Consider the following 20,298-nt stretch of genomic DNA (forward strand, 5'->3'; position numbering starts at 1 on the left):
TATTTTCTTTTGCTAGAGATGGACCGCTTGATTGTAATTTGCACAGCCTGCACATCTTAGCTATAGAATAGAGGGATAGAAAGACATGTAGTGTCTATACCAATATGATGATGGATAATGTAATTTGTGATATGCATGCTCAATAATCGCATTTATCATACAGTATTGACAGCAATGATGTGAAACAATTGCATAGACATTATCATGGTGTTAAACTGACGTTTATTCAGTCTTTCTTTTATCATGATTTTAGATCTAATCTCAGTGTTTTCGATATATACATAGACTGTACATACATAGTACACAAATATGTACAAAATAAAATATGTTTGCATATTTCAATTTCATTGCTTCTTTGTTTCCCTGTGCAGTCTTCTCTTTGTATATACAATTTTACAATATTGTTTCTCAGTTTATTTGTTGTCTCATTCTCCATGGGGCTTCTGCTACTCATATATTTGATTTTGTTCTTCATAATACACCTGTAAAAATTGTTCAATTTCAAAAATTTGTAGAAAGGTGTCACCCCAATTCTGTGCACCCAAACAGCACATGGCAAGCTATATTTAGTTTGTGTCATTTCCTTTCCAAGATACAATAGAGTCTTCTTGAATGAAAGGACAAAAGAAAAATGCGGATGATACTAAATCTAACATTTGAGCTATTACTAGGGCAAAGTACTCTGTTAAAATGTCAGCAGAATTATCACATATCACTCATCATACATGAAGTCCTAACAACAATATGTCTACCGTATATCTTTTCACAGCTCCTTATTCAGATAATGTAGACATGTATCATTGTTTGGTTTTACAGTTGACAGTCAGCTGATGATGTGAATAAGAACATCCAAACACCACAACAGTAACACCATCTGTGGCAGTATGACAGACATTAACATACTGAACAATCTTTCATTTTCACAGCCTGAAGGTTAAAAGAAGTTTGGTCAACTCTGGATGGTATGTAGATATGAATCAATGCAGCTTTGCCTTGATAAACACAAGTCAAAATAACAAATCTGCTTTCATAGTGATTCAATTTTAACTGACTACACAGCCACACCAGCTATGAGTAAATCTAGGCAAGCTTTGTTTAATCAGTCAATATTGTTCTTTAAGGTTCTCAATGGATCTCTCGCACACGTCATATCAACGGCAATGATGATGAATTCAGTTTCAATGTCAATCAGGTTTCCTTTGAGGCTTCATGTAACACGTGAGACTAGAGTGTACAACTATCCAGACTGCAATTGTTTCAGTGAAAAACAGTAGTGACCTCCAGTTGCCTTAGTAATGATAAACGAGTAACTGACTACTAAAAAATCAAGTGATGCAACGCAACCTGAATCAATGTTGCACAAACGATATGTTTACAATTGTAACATGAATATGTTTCTCAACGTATCTTTCAGCATGTATTGCAGTAAAGCTAATCAAATCGCAGGAATTCAATAAAGGCTAACAAGAGTCCCATTTGCATTTAGTTCAGATTACAAGAAACACAATGGTCATGTAGACACTTTCGGTAAGAGCCCATTTTGCCCATTTGACCAGCAATTTTGCAAGCTGTTAGGTTGAGCTACAGAATACCAATAAATGTATTTAGGGCAATTGCATATAAAAGAACATGTGTTGCAATGACACAAGATCACTCAATTGCATAGTGTCAGCTACAGGTTGTAAGCATTGCCTTTGAATAGAGCAATTATTCATGGTCAGATTCATATATGTTAGTGGCTCAAATACAAAGTAATGAGCTATTTAATATCTCCTGCAAATGGTTCCATTTCAAAGGTAGGAATTGATTTTGCATAATTGATTATTGCCATGTCAGGCAAGCCACAAGCACATCTCAGACATGTGTGGTTGTAACAGGAAGTTCTTGAAGTTTGCATACATTGGGAAATTTTCTATTGCTGTAGAGTCGAACATCAAAAACATTGCATAGATGTAGAGTGCATAAAAGTATTCACTGCCTATGCATAGTGTATTGCAATTAGGATGAAGGAGGCATGTCACAAAACATTCAGTTGTTACGTCATGCAAATGAAAGCTTCAATTGACAGTCTGTTCTTTATGTTTGGCGCCCTCACTTGGCCCATTTGCCGTAGCCTGGTCTGATGCCGCGGGCATTGATAACATCCACCAGGACATTGTGCTTGAACTGGTTCCATTCCCGCTTCTGTTCTTGGTCAATATATTCACTGTGGATCTCAGTCTGCATGGGGTGGAAAAAGAAACGTAAAAATTATACATGTATTTGCGCCTTCGCCTTCCATATGACTTCTGATTCTCATGGCAACAAACTCCCGATAGCACCAGTGTGCTGTCATAAAAATATGTTGCTTGTTTGTTTCCAAATTGTGGTGTTGATGAATCAATTCATTGCATTACCTACTTTGAACCCAAGCAATAAATGTCTTTTAAAACAATACTATAGTTACTACATATGTTGCGAGTGTGATATTTTGCAAATGAGTACACAAAAGAATTATACAAGTGGTTAGTCTTGATTGAAAACCCCAGAGAAGGAATTCGGATAAAATATTCCTTTTCCTCTTCATGAAGCATAATGAGTTCTTTCTCACCATGGAGACGATAAAACATTCCATTGTAACAAATGTTTTGGAGTGTATTCAATTTCACAGATTCTGGTCAACTTGCAAAAATTTACAAAATAAAACCACTGCGACCTACAAGACATACATATGCAATAATTCTTTTTACATGATAAAACATTCGCAAACTGAATGCATGGGGGCTCCGGATAACAAAATATGATTAAGGCTTGCTGAAATGACACATTGTAATTACACTAAACATTTGATTTTGAGTCACTATGAAATGGTAACTTGATGACATGAACAGTTTTAGGCTGTGATCACTCAAACTCAAGTACACACAAAGGTAATCAATGGGATTTAACTCAATTGATGAATCTCAAATCCCACTTCCTGAAACAGTGGTTGGTAAGGGATGTGAGAAAAAAAAATGGCCCGAGTAAGAAACTCACCTCTGATAAAGATTCATAGAGATTCTCATTAGACTGAAGGAGAAGGGACCTGGTCGTCTCATCCAATTCTGTGAGGGAAAAGAAAATGTGCTATTAAGTTCTTTGTGTAACGCAACTACAGCGCCAAGCTTTTAAAATGAACAGTTATAACAAAATTTTGTTACAACGAAGTAAAAATTCAGGTGCCAAAATTAACCATACATCTTTGTATACTTTATTTGTTCAGCTATAACAAAATTTCAATACAACGAAAGATAACTGCTGGTCCCAAGGACTTTGTTATAACGGGAGTCACTTGTATCTCCTTCTCCATACTTACCATCGCCAAATATTGGCATCGTGAAAGTAAAAATGATACAGGAATGTTCTCAACATGATACCCCACTAGTAATATTGAATGAAAACTGAGAAGGGGCAGTCAACATTACTTCTTTGCAATACCTTTATACCTTTTGCTAGAGAAAGCAGGAGAAAGAGTGAATGCCTTGCAGATGACTTAATGCTAAAGGATTACTTCATCACTGGAATGTTGACTCACCATTTATCTTTTCCAATGAGATGACACCTAGCTCCACAGTGGTTGCCGTGACGATGGAGGAATTGATGGGCTCATTCCTTAGGATGCTGATCTCCCCAAAGGACTCTGCCTTGGAGAGTTCCCCCATCACAACTTGTTTGTGTCTCTTCTCCTGGAACATTATCACAAATATTTTACAACAGTATTAGTATCTCCAAATTTAGTTAAATGTTCCTGTTCTTTCTGCACATGTGACATTAAGTTAAATTTGAGCCAAAGTTGCAAAGGGAGTGTGATGTTAAGTTCTTATCGCTTAGGATTGCAATAAGACACAAACATATGAAACATTGATATGATCCTTTCATGTGTATGAAATTCTTGCACTTCACTAAAACATCAAATGCAATCACAGAGAGCCAAAATATCTCTAAGTCTGTTTGGCACTGAAATATTCCGAGTCCAGATATGCCCTTGAATGTCATAAATGAATCATAGCTGCACAATTCGACTATACACATTTTTCTTTCAAATTAGATTGATGTGTGTGTGTGTGTGTGTGTGTGTGTGTGTGTGTGTGTGTTGTGATCATGTGACAGGAACTATAGATATATCAAAGAGAAAGAAGAAGAAAAGGAGGAGAACACAGTGGTGTTGACATTACTGCAGCTGACTCACCTCCTTTCCATTCGGTAGGAGATGTTTGACCTCTACATGTCTGAGGACATGACACTGACCGGACTTCACAAAGCCCATGAATGGACAAAGGTAGCCCTCACTGACCAACACTAATACAGGAATAATGACAAGAAAAAAATAGAAATAGACAAGGGACGTTATTATAATCACGTTGCAACAACAGTTCTTTTCATGTGCATAATTTCTCATTGAATGCTTCATAAGATACGGCATGCCCATTGAATGCTATATTGAAAGATACTGCATGTCTATTGAATGCTATGCACATTATTGAATTCAGAGACCAAGGTTAATAACTTTTTTACTAGCAGTATCCAAGTTTCACTGATGTGCTGCATTTCCATGACAGCCTCTATTTGAGACAATGTTCTACTTTTGGTACGGTCTCCTCAAACCTGTGTATACCACTGTTCAGAGTGCCTCAGCTATTGTGTGAAAAAAAAAAAAAAAAAAAACTTAGCCTTTGGCTGCAATGGAGTTAATCTTATTGTTTGAGAATACAACATGTTTGCACAGTACTGCAAGTGTTAACCAGAAATCTTCATTGACTTAGACTAACCCTATCACAGCTTGATATGCAATACATTCGTACCACACCATGCTTCAATCAGCTTTTGATAAACTCTAAAATCAAAATAGAACAGCAGAAATCCAACAAACAGAATCGTAGATGGATCATCAAAGTTATGAGAATGTGAACATGTTTTCATAAAACATTGACAGTACATTTTACTCAATCTATTGAAGTCAACTTGAATATGATGAAGAGGAATTACACTAGGGGGCAAAGCAAGAACTACTAGTATGCAATATTGCTGAAAATCTGAGACAGTGATCCCGTGTGGTTTAATCCTCTTGCTTTACCTGTGTTTTCTGGGAAGCTGGTCCACTCAAGGAGTTGGGCCAGTCTGTGTAGGGACTGTCTGGGCCAGAGCTGGTAGGCCCTGCAGGACTGGATCAGGTTAATCTTCTCCGAGTTCTCCTGCTCTTGGATTTGCTGAGAGAGAGAGAAAAGTTTGAGGAAACAATGTGACACATCATCCGTTGGTCTCTTACAATAAAACACACTATCCCGTGACATTACTATTACAGTGTACTTTCTGTTTCACTACACACACACACACACACACACACACACACACACACACACACAAACACAAACACACGCACATAATCTATATGTTTAATGAATGAATATAAAAACATATAAATATATGAATATATAGATATATAAACATGTAAACATATAAATATATAGATATAAAACCATCTGTTTGCTGTACATGCTCAAAAAGACACCACTGCTTCTGCCAGTGTTTAATCTAATTTCATTATGTATAACACTCCAAATTGAAAGAAGTGATATGATCTGAGTTTTTACACAAACAGAACAAACAATGCCAGCAGTATCTTCTTATTATCTGCTATGCTTATTTATCATACAATCCAATTTTTCCATTACTCTCATGTGAATCTGGCCTTTGTTTGGAAATACAGCTGATGTATTCTGTATGCTAAAGTTCAAACATGACAAAATAAAGTGTAGGAGTTGGTGGACCTACCTCTGTGATCCGCTTGAAATCATTGCTGGATATCTTAAGAAATTCTGCCGGAACTGAGGCAACTGTCACTGTCAGAACTCTGCAAGGAAATTACACAGATGTGACAAAATGGCAAAACTAATTGGTGATTGAGATATGGCATAGAATGAAAGGGATATATCAGAAACCATTCAGTTAGCAGTTAGTTGAGATCTTTATTTTCACAACCCATGAGTCTTTGGTGGCGTTTCACTGATAATCAATACAAATTCAGACTTTTCATCCATTATTGATAGAGCTACATTGAACACAGTGACATCAAAGTGAGACAAAGAGTACCTGGATAGTCATACAGAGCAAATTTCAAGTTATGCATGCATGTTCATTTATTTTTGGTCTGTATTTATACAAAATATGGTCGCAAGCACATACGTGTACAAAACAAGATGTACTGCCACTTTACAACATTAATTCCTGTACAAATATACAAGATGATCCATCATGTTAGACAAACACAGTCACAACTATCTTTGGGAATGAGGTACATATTAGCTGCGTAAACATACTGTCCACCAGAGAACTTACTTGCTATTTGCTTCTGGACCATCGAGTCGTTCCAGGGTTCCAAAGCAGTCCCCAACCTTGAGCTGCACATGAATATTGTTTGCAGAAGAAAAGACAACAGTGAATGGTTGTGTACACAGTTTGGGTTTTCTTTTTAAACCTTCAATTACAGAAGATTCCAGGAATATAACAATAGCTATTTGTAGGGCACAAACAAATCATGGATGTTTCTGCCTGTGGATAGTATAGAAGACTATAAATTGTACAAACATGTATTTCAACAAAGTTATTTGTCCTTTTCAAAGATATATAGGAAGTACAAGGTTTTGATGCATACTTTCAGTTTTATATGTACTAAGCACAGAGTTTTGTAAGATGTTTGGCCTTTGAGTACATGGACATATTAGACAGGAACTTTGTGCAGTAGGAGGTCCATGTGAGAAGATTTTACATAGTGTGGGTTTTTGTGGAAATGTCAACAGATATGGATCACTTGAGGACAACAAATGTGCTGCTTATTTGGCAGAAAACAGCAATAAGCAGTCATTCAGTTGCTGAACAGATACTGTATGCTGAGAGTCACATCCAAATAAAAACAGGAAAGGGGTTATCAATTGTAAGGGTATTACACAGTTACAAATTAGAATGTGAAAGAGCAAATTACAATATGACTTTGTCAAGACACTAATCTTTTGCTGGCAGTCAGTAAGGATGTTCTTTTGGGAGTGATGTTTTAAACAGACATTACAAGGGAATGCAATATTCACCTCTGGGAATCCTTCTCTGCTCTGAGCTGGATCTGTGATCAACAAGGGTACCTTGCCCGCACCTCGGAATCTCACCCACGGCCTTGTTTCTGGCACCACACTCCCTTTGAGAAGGATGTAAAATCCGCTGTTGGCAAAAACTATGAGAAAAGGAACAAAAATGAAAATCAGTCCATAGACATCTGGGCCCCATTTCATAATTTCAAGATGTTAGGATAGCAACTCTTGCTGGAATGGCAACTTCCAATAGCAACAGCCAATCATGAAGCTGAATTCTTGTTGTTTCCATGGCAATTGCCATTCCAGCAAGAGTTGCCTGCAAGAGTTGCTATCACATCATCTTTTTATGAAATAGAGCCCTGGACCCCTCTTCTCATGCAGTAGAAATAATCACACATCTGCCAAAATTGCATCTAAGACACGGGGGCATAGTCATCAGATTAAGAGCTGGTTTGCAGTCATGAAATTGTAGAATGTAGACTCTGTGACACAAAATGCATTGTAGAACTTCACAATTTTGTGGCAACCTGACAAACACTTTTAATGCTCGCCTGAGCAATGTCAGCCCCTCACTACAAACAAACTTTGCTCAGAAGTTTTCAATAACATTATACTTCTTAATTCTCAACTTGCTCCTTACCATTGTCAGGTTATCATTCTTGCACTGTTTCTGCTGGCCATTACTCACTAGCAATTGTTTACTTAAAACTCTGAACAAACCTGGTTTCTCTTTTGATCGATGATATGTAAAGAAAGTAATATTTATTTTCATGAAAGACTAACCAACCATTTCTTTGCCAATGCATCTGGCTATAATTTACCAAGCTTTTTGGTAAGCTATCACTGAAATAATTTCCCTGAAAAAGATGTCCACCTAATGCATGGAAGACTTGGGAGCAATATGACAGTTAATGGAACACAACTGATGATACAATATTGGTGCAAAGGATTTCCAATGGTGTATGATTCCTATCTCTTATCTGGGCTATTGGTAAAGAAAACATTGGAACATGGTAGATATTGGCATCGCTTGCACATGGAGCCTTTCTGCACAGAAGGGGTGTTGCATTTTGTGCAGCAATCAGAGAGTAAAGGCCACTGCACACTTCAGTCACACAACCGACCGACTTTGGATCTGAAATAAATCAGGATAGCCTCAGAACAAACACACTTGTTTATTTCAGATCCAAAGTCAGTCATTCTTGCGACCAAAAGTTGTATATTGTGCAGTGGCCTTTAAAGACACAGTGAGAAAGAAAGAGAGAAAGTGAGAGAGAGAAAGAGAGGGAGAGAGAGGGAGATAGAGATATGATTGTCAGTGACACTTGTCATATTACCTGTGTATCCTTCATCCCTCCATACATCCAGAGTGACGAGTGTGCTCAGCTCTTTTAGCTCTGTGTTTGTCAGCTGCTTGGACAACTCTGTAAATGACTTCAGGTGCGAGAAGACCACATCGTTTTCTTCAGCCTTGCGCTCATATGGCCTGCCAAGGATCACAACACACACACACATATAGAAAGCAATGCTGCACACTGGCACAGGTCCGACGGTCCAGGACCAATAAAAATCACAGTCTTACCAGTAACATTTTTTTAGGAGTGGACCAGCAACAAATGAAAAAACTTGGTACCTACTGGTCTGACAGACAGGACGGACCAGTAGAAAAAGTGGATTAGTGTGCAGTCCTGTAGAAAGTCATCATGCATTAAAAGGAAACGCCTTTCACATACTGTAAAACATGATATATTTGCGGCACGAAATTTTCGCGAATTGGAGCCGACGGCCTTTTTCGTGGCAAGAAATTTTCGCGAATTGCCACTTGCGTTCAATGCATATAGTGTAGATAAAAAATTTCACGTGCATTTTAATTTCGCGAATCTTGGCGCTCGCGAAATTCGCGAAATTAAAATGCACGCGAACATTCCTCGTTTTACAGTATACTTCATGTAAGGTACATCAATGGAAAAGCTTTTGGTTGTTTGTTGTTGCTGGGGTTTTTTTTTTCAGTTATGAGACAAAACACAAATGATGCATACATCTAGAACAAACCTAGTACACCTTGTATTTTCATCAATCTGCGCACTTCCTATACTGAGAAACAACAACAAAAAAATACATATATATAATGGGATAAAAACTTTTTCAGCATTTGTAGCTTCTGTCTAGTTAATATTTTTCCTTCCAAATCAACACCTTGGTGACTGCATAAGCACACATTAATCCAGGTTTCACAACAGGTAATAATATGGTAATGGAGCATTAAATATTTTGTTACATGATATCATTAATATCTTTGACTGAAATTTTGTTTGACACTTGATGTACACATCTACACATGTCATTTGATTCATAACATTTGTCATATAAATATCAAGGAAGCCATATAACAAGACAGAAAAATTTTCTTCAGGTGCCCGTTTTGTAACAAAGTCTCCAATTATAACTTATCTGTAATTATCATAAAATATTCCTTAAACAAACACAAAAAATAATAAATAAATAAATCTTCAGGAGTAAAGGAGAATTGAGAGAATTCCTCAATAACAATCAGAACTTGCAATAATTCCAAATCTCTTTAAAACTGGCCAAAGAGAGAGAGAGAGAGACTGAACTTACAACTTCTTGAGGATTGTCCTAAGATCCTTGATCCTGTTGGCCTGGATGATGACAGGATCTACAATCTTGCGCTCCTTGTGTAGTTTAGCCATGTGCTCCCTGATGTCATGGCTGATGGAGTCCTCCACTTCCTCCTCCTCCTTCGGATGCTTCTTCTTCTTACTCCTCACCACTGTGGGTCCTGAAGAACCTTTGGAATAACCAACAAAGATCACAAAATCCTCCACCATGCCATATCAGAGTAATAAGACTGCTGTAAGTAGTGATGTTAACATGACTATCATCATCATCATCATCATCATCATCATCATCATCATCATCATCATCATGATACTGAGTACTTGTAATATCCCTTACCACTCTGTCTGAGTGTTCACAGGGCAGGATAAATTCCTCACACAGCATAAACAGAAAAGAGATAAAGGACAGAAAGAAAGAAACATATGAATACTAAATAGAATATTATTAATGTTAAATAGACTATGGTACAGTGATATGGTCATATGTATTCAGAGTAACCTGTTTAGTACAGTGTATTTACACCACTCTCCCACAAGGCTCTGCTGTTATTGTTACCCCAGTGCTGCCTGGTAACCATGATCACACATGGGTTAAGCTGGATATTGTGAATAGAATATACAGATCTGATTACCTGGGTCAGGATTAGAGGCTCTCCTGATTATAAATCCATAGTGTCATCCACTATTTCAATCTGTCGCTTCTATCAACTAAATAGTAATGTAATTCCATTAATTTAATTGATTTGCAATTCTTAAGTTGCATAATTGTACTACAAACTATAAACACTCTTCACTTTCCCCAATTTAGATTCTGAATTATCAATAAGAATATTCAAGTAAGTGTCGATTTTTCACATCCCTAACTTCGTACATACGATCAGCTCACAATTATTCACGGTGAACGCTCATTGAACCGTATTGACCACCTTGTGTGCATGAATGAACGAATCATTCACTTGAGGTGCATCTATGTCACTCTGGTTGCTATGGTTACTGTTGTTATGGCTACTGTTGCTCACCTGCTGGTGCATGGCCCTTGGATGTTGTTTTCTCCTCTTTGCCAACAGTGCCTCCTGCCTTGGGCTTCTTGCTGACAAACATATCCTTGTAGTTGGCCATGAAAGTTTTGTGTGCCTCCTCAGAGCTCTGTCCTCCCTCAATGCTATGTTAAATAAATGAACATAGTAAGGATAGAATTTGATGCTTCAAAGGATTTTTCTTCATTCAAACTACATACAGATGATGCAGTTTAGTCACTTGAAGCTTGGTCAATAAGATTCATATCTTCACACACCAGTACAAATAACATCAATTATAGAATGGACCAGCATTGAGCAGGAAATATTTCATGTCTGTTTCTTAGCTTAATTTATGTCATTTATGTCTGATACCTCTTCCTTAGTTCTACAACCCAACTGCATGACTACCAGCAGGAAGCACTTTTAACTAAAAAGTGGACTTCAGCCGAGTACAAATCAGTGCATGCTTGTAACACAAACAGAATCATGCCAGCCTAAACACTAGCTGTGCAGAAAGAACATTACATTCTTTGCAAATTGATTATTTTTGCTCAGATAAGTGGAGAATGCCTTGCTTTATTGCAAAACAAAGTATTAATATCTAAGGGCACCACAAATAATCATTTTGTATTTTGCAAACTTACATAACAACCACTATGTCACAAAACTGTAACTATTATCATCATGACAAAATGGCCCTTCATGAAAATCAAGCTGAAGAAGAAAATTTTACGATATCTACTAGTGCAAAAACACATCTTGACATTTGTTTGGGGAAAAACAAAACAAAACATGCTGTTAACAGAATATTTTACAAGTTGTATGTCTTACCTTGACCGCAGGCCATCTAACTCACACAACCAATTTAGTTTGTCATAGTTTACAACTGGAGCATCAGTGTCTGCAGTAACTGTAATGAAAATGGTAAAAAGACAAAATATGCATTGCAGTTAACTCTTGAAAGACTTTTGTTCTCTGCAACAAATTATGGTTGAAAAAAAAAACAACTTGAAATAAGATTGTTTGCATGGTATACAGCACAAAGGTAATCAACCACACCTTCAGTTTCGTTTGACAACTTCTGCACACTATTATTACTAGCACCAAATAAAAACATTGTCAAGAAAATACAAAAAAAAATACAATCATATCAGATATCACATATCAGACAAAGTTAGATTTCTTGGGATGGGCATTATCTATCCCATTTGGAGCTCTTCCTCATTTTCTGCTATCATTGACCCATTGTTGTTGTTGTTGTGTTGTTGTTTTCCTTGATTTTTTTTTTTTTAACATGCAGACCATGAAGTTGTGAATATTTGCACCTGGTCAGTCTACCGTCTATCTCATTAAATCTAAAGAAGAATATAGACTCTATCCATCTCGCCTATCCACCTCTCGGTACAAAAAGCCCTGCATACGGTCCGAAGGGTTCTCCAGAGGTCGTTTTCTATTCCAATCGCCATAAATAAACAAAAACTGCAACAACTGGTACTAACACAAACATTTATGCCTGGGACTGTACATTTTCGCGGAATGGTAAGATGGGACACTGTCCTAAACAGTATGCTCTCAACAAACCTTCGTGACGTGTTTTCTGTCGATCTCGTTTACTCCACACGGCATCTCCTTTTCCCTTTGGAACCAAAGCCATGTCGATCTAACGGAAAATTTACTGAAATATTGCTGTATACCGGATTTTGCCGTCTTCTCGTTTCAACCTGCGGTGGTAGTGCAGCGTTCTTAGCAACGTAAGCGCTAGTCTGATTTGCAGACTCAATTGAATTCTTTGTATGTAGGCCTTTATCCACCTGTCGTGATCAGCAGCGGGGGATGGGGGGGGGGGGGGGGGGGCCCGCCGGGCGCGCCCCCGCTTATTTTTGTTAAAACAAAAGAAATAAAACAAAATGGGGGCGCCTCCCCCTAACGGAATTCTCGGATCCGCCCCTGATCGGTATGCTGTAATCCTACGCGGGTGATAATATCAGTGATATTACATTAATACATCATTACAATCTTTATGTAGCCTATATTGCATGTTTTCACTGGCTCTCTCTGTTTTTTAAGTGCGAAGGAAAATAGTACCGTCAATATCTTTTGATCCCTTTCAATAAATCATCCCAGTATAGCTTCGAATAGGAGCTGCAACAAGGAGTTATATTGGATCAAGCATCAAGCATTACGTAATTTCATTCATCTTTGTATTTTTTATTTTATTACTGGTATTTGCACAAGATCATTATTTTTTGTTTTGTTTTATGTCTCTTCTGTAACTGTAGGGCCTATTCATTTTCTATCCATACCCCCCACCCCCCTTGAATGTTAGTTGTTGCATAAGTTGTTTAAAAATATAGTTGTTTAAAAAATGTATGATTTTACATCATATATATAATTTTTCCCCTCGTTGCTCTGCGTGTGAATTATAATAATTTACTTGCCTTTTCCTTATTTTCTTTTTATCATTTTCATTTTTTATTAAACCTTGACAATGTGATTGTTTTTTGTTTCAAGCCCCTTTGTAAATATTTGTTTTCTATCCATACCCCCTGGCTTGTTATAAGTTGTTAAATATATAGTAAATAATACAGGGGTATTTAAATAGTTACTGAACTCGGACTTGCTGTGATTATGAGTACCTTTGATTTAAGCTTTGATTTTCATAGGGTCACCTTTGTGCATTTTTTATACACAATGCTTGTTATTCTCATGTAATTCAAATGTACCATGTTATATACAGAAGGAATTTTTGAAGGATGAAATAAACTTGAAACTTGCACTTAAACACTGCTATTATTGTGCACTGAAATTGCGTGAAGCGCTTTAAACCACATTAAAAGGTCTCAGGATGCAACATCAATGGATACCATCATAATGATGGTTAACTTCTTCTTCTTCTTCTTCTTCTTCTTCTTCTTCTTCTTCTTCTTCTTCTTCTTCTTCTTCTTCTTGGTTAGAGAAACGTTATACTAGCAACAAACAATCAGTTTCTTGTGACTATAAATATTGTCTGAATGCAAAAACAAAGCAAAATAACACAAAAGAAGGCAAGACAAACTGTCCTCTTGAGAATGACACCTAATGGAAAATAATGAAATGGTCGGTAAAAAGTCGAACTTGGACGGAGGAGATAGAAGACGAGAAAGGAGAAAGAAAAATACGCTGAAGAGAACAAGGAGGCAAAAAAAAAAAAAAAAAAAGCCGAGGAGAGGGGTTGTAGAAGACTGGCAGGAAAGACAACGAAGAAAGTGAGTTTGCAAAGAAAAATAAGAAAACGAAGAAGAAGAAGAAGATGAAAACTTACTTCTAATCACTTGGTTTTTATGATGAATGTATATAAAAATTGAATTGAACTGAATTGCATTGAAATGATTGAATTGACTTGAATTGAATTGACTTGAATTGAATTGACTTGAATTGAATTGAATTGAATTGAAAAAGCAGCATATTTTTAAAGAATCCTGCGTCGAGTTGTTTTTATGGCAACTGATTGACAAATTGCCCTCTGACGATTTATAGGCTTATGCCCGTGATTTTTGTTTCAATCAAGGTTATTACTTCAAAAGTCTGAATTATCGACGCTTATCCGGATATTTCTAGCCTCGATGAAGGGCAATTTGTCAGTCAGTTGCAATAAACACCATCTACATCCCCTTGACAATAAATTATTCAACTTATTGGGGACATGATCGATAGTCAATAAACCCTTGAAAATCTTGCGAATCTCGCAGAGATGCTAAGTGATATAGAGAGAGAGTGAGAAACACCATTCGTCCATGCAGAAGTAAAACCGCGTTTTTACTTCTTTACGCGTGTAGAATTGTATAAATCATAAGTATTAAATAGAAATGAGGATTGAGCTTGTACTTTTTGCGAGATACTAAGCCATTCTAAGAGGAATTCGAAGTTCGTTTGATAAAATTCGGTTTTGAAATGGCCGAGATATCCAAAAATTAAAACAATGCGATCCTAATTTAAGGTGAGTCCCACCTTTTATAAGATTCGCTTTATATTGGATATCTCAGCCATTTTAAAACCAATTTTTATCAAATAGGCACCTATACTTCTTCATTCTTCTTGGAATTGCATGCTCTTTCATATATTTCATAAGAGGTTTCTTATTATCTCACAAGAAAAGTTAGAAATCTGAAACCAGTTCTCAACCAAAACTCTACTTTCCCTTTAAATCATAGGTCTGCTCTCAGTATTCAATGTCTGTCTAAAAAGTGATAACCTCTGCTGAAAAAAAAAAATATATATATATATATATGCTAGATGGAACATAATGATTAAAATTTGTTTACTATAATTATTTATACCCCTGCCATTATAACTACAAAAACTAAAAACATGAGTCACAAACTACTAAATATTGTATCAACATTTAAAGAAAAAAAAACAATGACAGATAGGCAACTACTATTCAGTAGTAACCGTGACTTGATAGTAAGGGGCTTTTTGAATCTTATCAAAGATCGTCGATCTTTCATCTTATTTACTGTAGTTTCTTTGGACTCGGGATTTAACAAAAAAAAAAAAATTCTCACAACCTGCAGCTGCGACAACGCATGTAGAGTATGTGCGCCACCTTTCGGTGAGTTGATGTTGTGCCTGTGTTTTTAGTTCGCCGGTGGGTCATACCCGCAGCAGAGTCGTGTCCTGCAGCACCGCGCGCCGCCCGCATCCACGAGTACGTGTTGTGCGATTGGCCGTATGCTAGCTACGATCATGATACAATGAACGCGCAGTAGATCTACACGAACATAGATCAACGAAGACATCAGGCTGTTGTAATTCCTGTTTTGGATCTCCTTTCCATCTGGAAGCAACTATTTTTCTTCTTTACGTTGACACCATCGTTACAATATGGCTACCATCTTGAGAGTACGCCGCAAGCGATCGTGTGAACCGAGTGAGGCCCTGATATTTTCGTGCAAGAAAGCTCGTATGGGAGATGGTGGCAGTGGTGGCAAGGGCTCCCAAGGCGCTGCCGGAGCTTCAGGGGGCAGCGCCGCTGGTAGCTCCGGTGAGGTGAAAACTGTGTTCAAGTTCGCAGGCACCGTAGCAAAGAAGGTAATTGTGTCCATCGTTATGATCATTTTGCCCTGTATAGATTATGCATGGTTCGCCTCACTTAATAGTATTTGTGATGTGTTTTCAAGGCACAGTATTGTGTGGTCTATATGCGTCTAGAGTGTTGATACAGCGCAAGATCTTCGACTTCAAGACTATGAAGAACATGATGGTGTGATCAATATTGTATGGAAAGACGGATTGACCTGTTTTGACTGGTATTACTTAAATTAACTATTTGGGTTCATACAAGTTTGGCAAAATGTTACAAATTAAATCACTCCACAATACATCCATAGCCCAGTGCAGTAGACACCTCTGTTTTTTTTTTTTTCTGTTCTGTGTGGGGATTTTTCAGCTGTTTTATAGAAAATGATGGATGATTTTTTTTTTTCTTTCTTGATCTTCATATCTGTATGTACAGCTGTATAGGAGTGATTTCATAAACTTGTTTTATTTGGTAAAAAACAGCAATGCATGAGTTTTTACATTTTGTCCTGTCTTGTGTAAATACATTGTACTCATTACTGGCTCAACAATGACAGCGTGTCAGACATGATATTCATGATTTAAGGCTTTTGATGTTGTCACTTGGTCCTTAGGATTTTTAGGGCTTCATAGGAATAGCTGGATGCACATGCACATATTAAGAGCAAGAGGAAGAGAGGTGCTATAAGATGGTTACATAGATGAACTTCTCTTTTGAAAACAACTATTTGTGTGACTCTGTTGGGGGGGGGGGTACAATGATATGTTCATTATACAGCTGTATATTTCAGAAGCTGAGTAAATGTCCTTAGTGGTTGGCCACCTCACATTCTTTTCTCTGTATGTGTGTGTTCTACACACACATACACACATAACTTTCATGAAAAATCATGATGAAGTGAAGACATCAGATTTTTATTCCCTATTCTGATTTTTACCTCTGCCAAGTGAGGAGGTTATGTTGTTGTTACCGTTTGTTTGTCCGTGTGCAGAATAACTAAAAAAATTATGAACTGATTTAGGTGAAACTTGCAAGCAGGAAAGGTCGAGAATGACACAAGGAACAGATGATTAAAGTTTGGTAGTGATCGGGAAACTTGTATGGATTTTATGAAGGATTTTTGATACTTTGGCAGGTAGGGTCAATGAAGTTGAGGTTCTCATATGTGCACTAAAGTGCATGCTCTACTGCAGGGCACGCCTTGCAGCTGAGGGGTTGATAACGTAACAAAAGGCCTCTATATTGGGAATTCAGGTGTTTTTTAGCATTAATTCGTATGGAAGAAAATTAGACTTTTATGGAAGAACAACGTCATTGGTGGAAATTTAACTGCTTGGGTGGAGGTTAAGTGCTTCTCTAATTTACTTATAGAAACATACACATGTAGATTGTTGAACTAAGTAAAAGTTGATTTATATTGTTGACATTTAATCAATGCTATACACTGGCACTGGTTCGACAGTCCCTGACCAGTAAAAATCACTGTCAGACCAGCCTTTTTCAGGAATGGACCAGTTAAAAATGGAAAAACTGGGTACCTACTTGTCTGACAGAAAGGTCAGACCAGTAGAAAAAAGAAAAGGGGGTTGGTGTGCAGCCCGGTATAAATGATTGTGGAATTTGTGTTTTTCAGTCAGTAAATTCAAGGGGAGATTGAAAGAAAACCTCTGCTAGTCTCCTGTACCCTCAGGAATAGAATAACATTTTATGATAGTTGATATCAGACACAAAACTTTTGCTCAGTTGACATTTGCACTAGCAGCTGCAATACACTGTACACTGGAAGCAGAAATGTAAAAAATATAGAAATTATAAACTTGAATATCAATGTACTCTATCAATCTAAGAATTACCACCTTAATTCACTGTGTACAATATGCAGTCAATTATGATCAGGAAATTCAGAGACCATGTTAGTCTTCAATTCAAAAGGCAAAAGAAAAGCAGAACAAAACAGTGCTTACAAAAAGATAAACAAAATAATGTGTAGGTATTATGGTACGGGCCTATTATGTAATACCTAACAACTCACCGAATGGCGAACAGGACGACAGGACTGGGGGTACCACCAACAGGAAGGGTAGACGACCGTATGACACTTAGAGAGTAGTGTAGAAAGCACCAGGGCACCAGTAGAGGTGAACAGTGTCCTTGAAATGGGTATTGCACTTCCCGAACTGATATGAAATAATATGGACTAACTCCGAATGCACTTAGGGTGTCCGAAGACGACAGTGTCCCATAGAAATATGTACAAAATATCCAGCGGCAGCATGGAGTATCCTCCGAGTGCCGCGGCTAGCACAAGCGAGGGTAGAGTCGATCCACAGCTGGAGCGCTGGATAGAAGAACTGCACGGTCCCCTAGCTGGTTGTGGTAGAGTCTGCACACCACAGACCACGCGCTAGCAGGACAGAAGCAGCGATGTGATGGGACGCAGATCGCGTTGAATGCAGCGATGTAACGAGGCGCCGTTCGCGTTGAATGTAGCGATATTAAGATCCCCAGGTTGGAGTGTAGCCTGAAGAAAGGGCGAGTCGCGATGAAAGGTAGCGAATGCCGCGAAGTACGAAATCCGGGAAAGTGTAATAATCCGTATTGAGTATTTTCCGTATGAAATGCCAGTCCACGGCGCGAGGTATCGTCAGCGCGAGAAGACGTGGGAAGTACATACGAACGTAGTAGTATGCGGACGTGAGTGACTCCAACGATTAGGACGCGCTCTCGGGATGAAAGCTAATCGTGAAGTGAGGAAGCGTGGAAAATGAAACAGCGTGGTCGGAGAAAACATGTCACGGACAGGAGCTTTGAGAGTGGTAATTGGCTGATGGAGATGCGTAGCTCGTCACTAATTGGTAGCTTGTTTCCGTGACACCAAAACAAGAGGTGTGTTTATGAAAATCCGACTACTGTTGGAATGTGAAATACGCGTACCTCGGCACGATGACAAAAGCGAAGAATGTAGTGCGCACCTGTCATGTGTCGGCGCACAAAGAAAGCTCGCGTGGATGTTGGCAGAATGCTGGGTTGTCAGGCAGCATAATTGACAGCAGCCAGACAGTAAAAATACCGAGATATTGGAAACCGCTACAAATGCATTAACAATGGAATACCACATTATGTTAGTTCAATTAAAATTGCCATGGAACATTTTGATGATGAAGAGAGAGACTTCATCAAAAAATTCATGCTGTCAATGATTAAATTTTTATGTACACTCCAAACAATCAGTTTCAGTTTAGATGTTTTACATTGGATTTGAAGCAATTCCTTTGATTTTAACCAGCAATATTAGGGATGAAATTTTAGTGTGCTGTGATGAGTCATTTTTTTTTTTTTTATTTTTTTTTTTACAACTCTGCAGGTGTTGCATCTTTGGGCATTAAAGTCAATACTATTGTTTATGTAATGCCAATATACAGTGTACCCCGAAAGTCAACAATATGGATCATGATGGTACATTAGAGATAGAAACATAATGTTGAGTGGAAAAGGATCTGAACAGTTTCAGTTGTCTGTTCAGCTGTGCCATGCTTTTAAAATCAATGTTTGTTTAAAAGTGCCATGTGTGCTTTTGATTTGGCTAGACACATTGTCTGGTGGTTACTTGGCAAGTTCTACAGTTGTGGTGGAGTTAAAATCAAAAACCTTGTAAAGCTGCTTCCATTCAGAGCAAATCTGGTACAGACTGAATTCACTTTGTAATAAAATGTATTTTTTGGCAGAGACGAGAATATTTGTTGAAATTGCATGAATTGCTGTAAATGGTTGCCATATAGCCTACAGATTATAAGCATTCATTTTGATGTAGAAAAGCTCGTGTTATAAGCATGAGCTCTAAATAGCTGAGTTAGGGTGTTTGTTCATTGTCTGCTCTGTGTGGCCTTTATTGATTTCATGTGATCTTTGGAACACAATCGTAAATCTCAATTTACTTTTGGCCAACACAATACAGAAAATTTTATGTGAATGCCTGTGAAATTTTAGACTGCGCTGATCACCATACAAAATTACAAGCACTTCATAATGTATGATCAGTGCTTATCTTGTTTTAAGATGTCTAACTCTTAAGTACTCAATCATAGGAAACGCGACATGGTTGAGTACAGAACAATTAAACAGCATCATAATGTGGTAGAGAAAGGGTATGTTCATATCTCTCTGTGCACTGCCCATTTAACCAGAACTTATCCCTCACATTCAATCATAAACACTCCTGGATCAAAGGCTAGCCGGGGTCTACGTGAGCCGCTGTCAATGTTTTTGTTTGGGCTGTGTGAAAGGGAGCAGTTGAAGACAGCAGGATTTCAATTGAAATGTCAGAATTGAACAAGTTCTTCTGATTGATGTTGACTGTCTGGCTGTGGTTTGGAACAGCGGGAGGCAGGCGTAATTTGTCTCTAGTTTCACACGAACTCTTCCGTGATCTGACATTGGCCCCAAATATGTGCTAGTTTGCGGGGACACATGAAATAAAAAGG

General features: G+C 37.8%; 2 protein-coding genes across 2 annotated transcripts in view; one reads left to right on the top strand and one right to left on the bottom strand.

Annotated features, from left to right (window-relative positions):
• Window positions 1–205: 205 nt before the first annotated feature.
• On the bottom strand, window positions 206–12,498 carry LOC140232488 (cyclic nucleotide-binding domain-containing protein 1-like). The gene is made up of 13 exons (XM_072312582.1): window positions 12,340–12,498; window positions 11,590–11,668; window positions 10,759–10,901; window positions 9,720–9,909; window positions 8,438–8,586; window positions 7,101–7,240; window positions 6,355–6,416; window positions 5,791–5,869; window positions 5,093–5,225; window positions 4,208–4,317; window positions 3,554–3,704; window positions 3,016–3,083; window positions 206–2,220 (listed from the first exon to the last, which is right to left on the bottom strand). The coding sequence occupies exons 1-13, from the start codon at window positions 12,410–12,412 to the stop codon at window positions 2,092–2,094; spliced, it is 1,506 nt and encodes a 501-aa protein (XP_072168683.1). The 5' UTR covers window positions 12,413–12,498; the 3' UTR covers window positions 206–2,091.
• A 3,035-nt stretch (window positions 12,499–15,533) lies between these two features.
• Window positions 15,534–20,298, top strand: part of LOC140233522 (probable RNA polymerase II nuclear localization protein SLC7A6OS) — a 58,260-nt gene continuing 53,495 nt past the window's right edge. The window contains exon 1 of the mRNA XM_072313642.1: window positions 15,534–15,828. Coding sequence (XP_072169743.1) covers window positions 15,622–15,828 — 207 coding nt within the window. The 5' untranslated portion in view covers window positions 15,534–15,621. The remainder of the gene's footprint in view (window positions 15,829–20,298) is intronic.

Source organism: Diadema setosum, chromosome 9 (assembly GCF_964275005.1).
Source record: "Diadema setosum chromosome 9, eeDiaSeto1, whole genome shotgun sequence".
Classification (NCBI taxonomy): domain Eukaryota; kingdom Metazoa; phylum Echinodermata; class Echinoidea; order Diadematoida; family Diadematidae; genus Diadema; species Diadema setosum.

Bases quoted from the DNA above. Each gene is read 5' to 3' on its own strand.
- LOC140232488 (XM_072312582.1), bottom strand. From the start codon at position 12,412: ATGGCTTTGGTTCCAAAGGGAAAAGGAGATGCCGTGTGGAGTAAACGA. The intron at 7,241-8,437 runs GTAATATGACAA...CTTTTCTCATAG, and splicing joins GAGGGATGAAGGATACACAG to TTTTTGCCAACAGCGGATTT. The intron at 4,318-5,092 runs GTAAAGCAAGAG...TTCCTGTATTAG, and splicing joins CAGCTTCCCAGAAAACACAG to TGTTGGTCAGTGAGGGCTAC.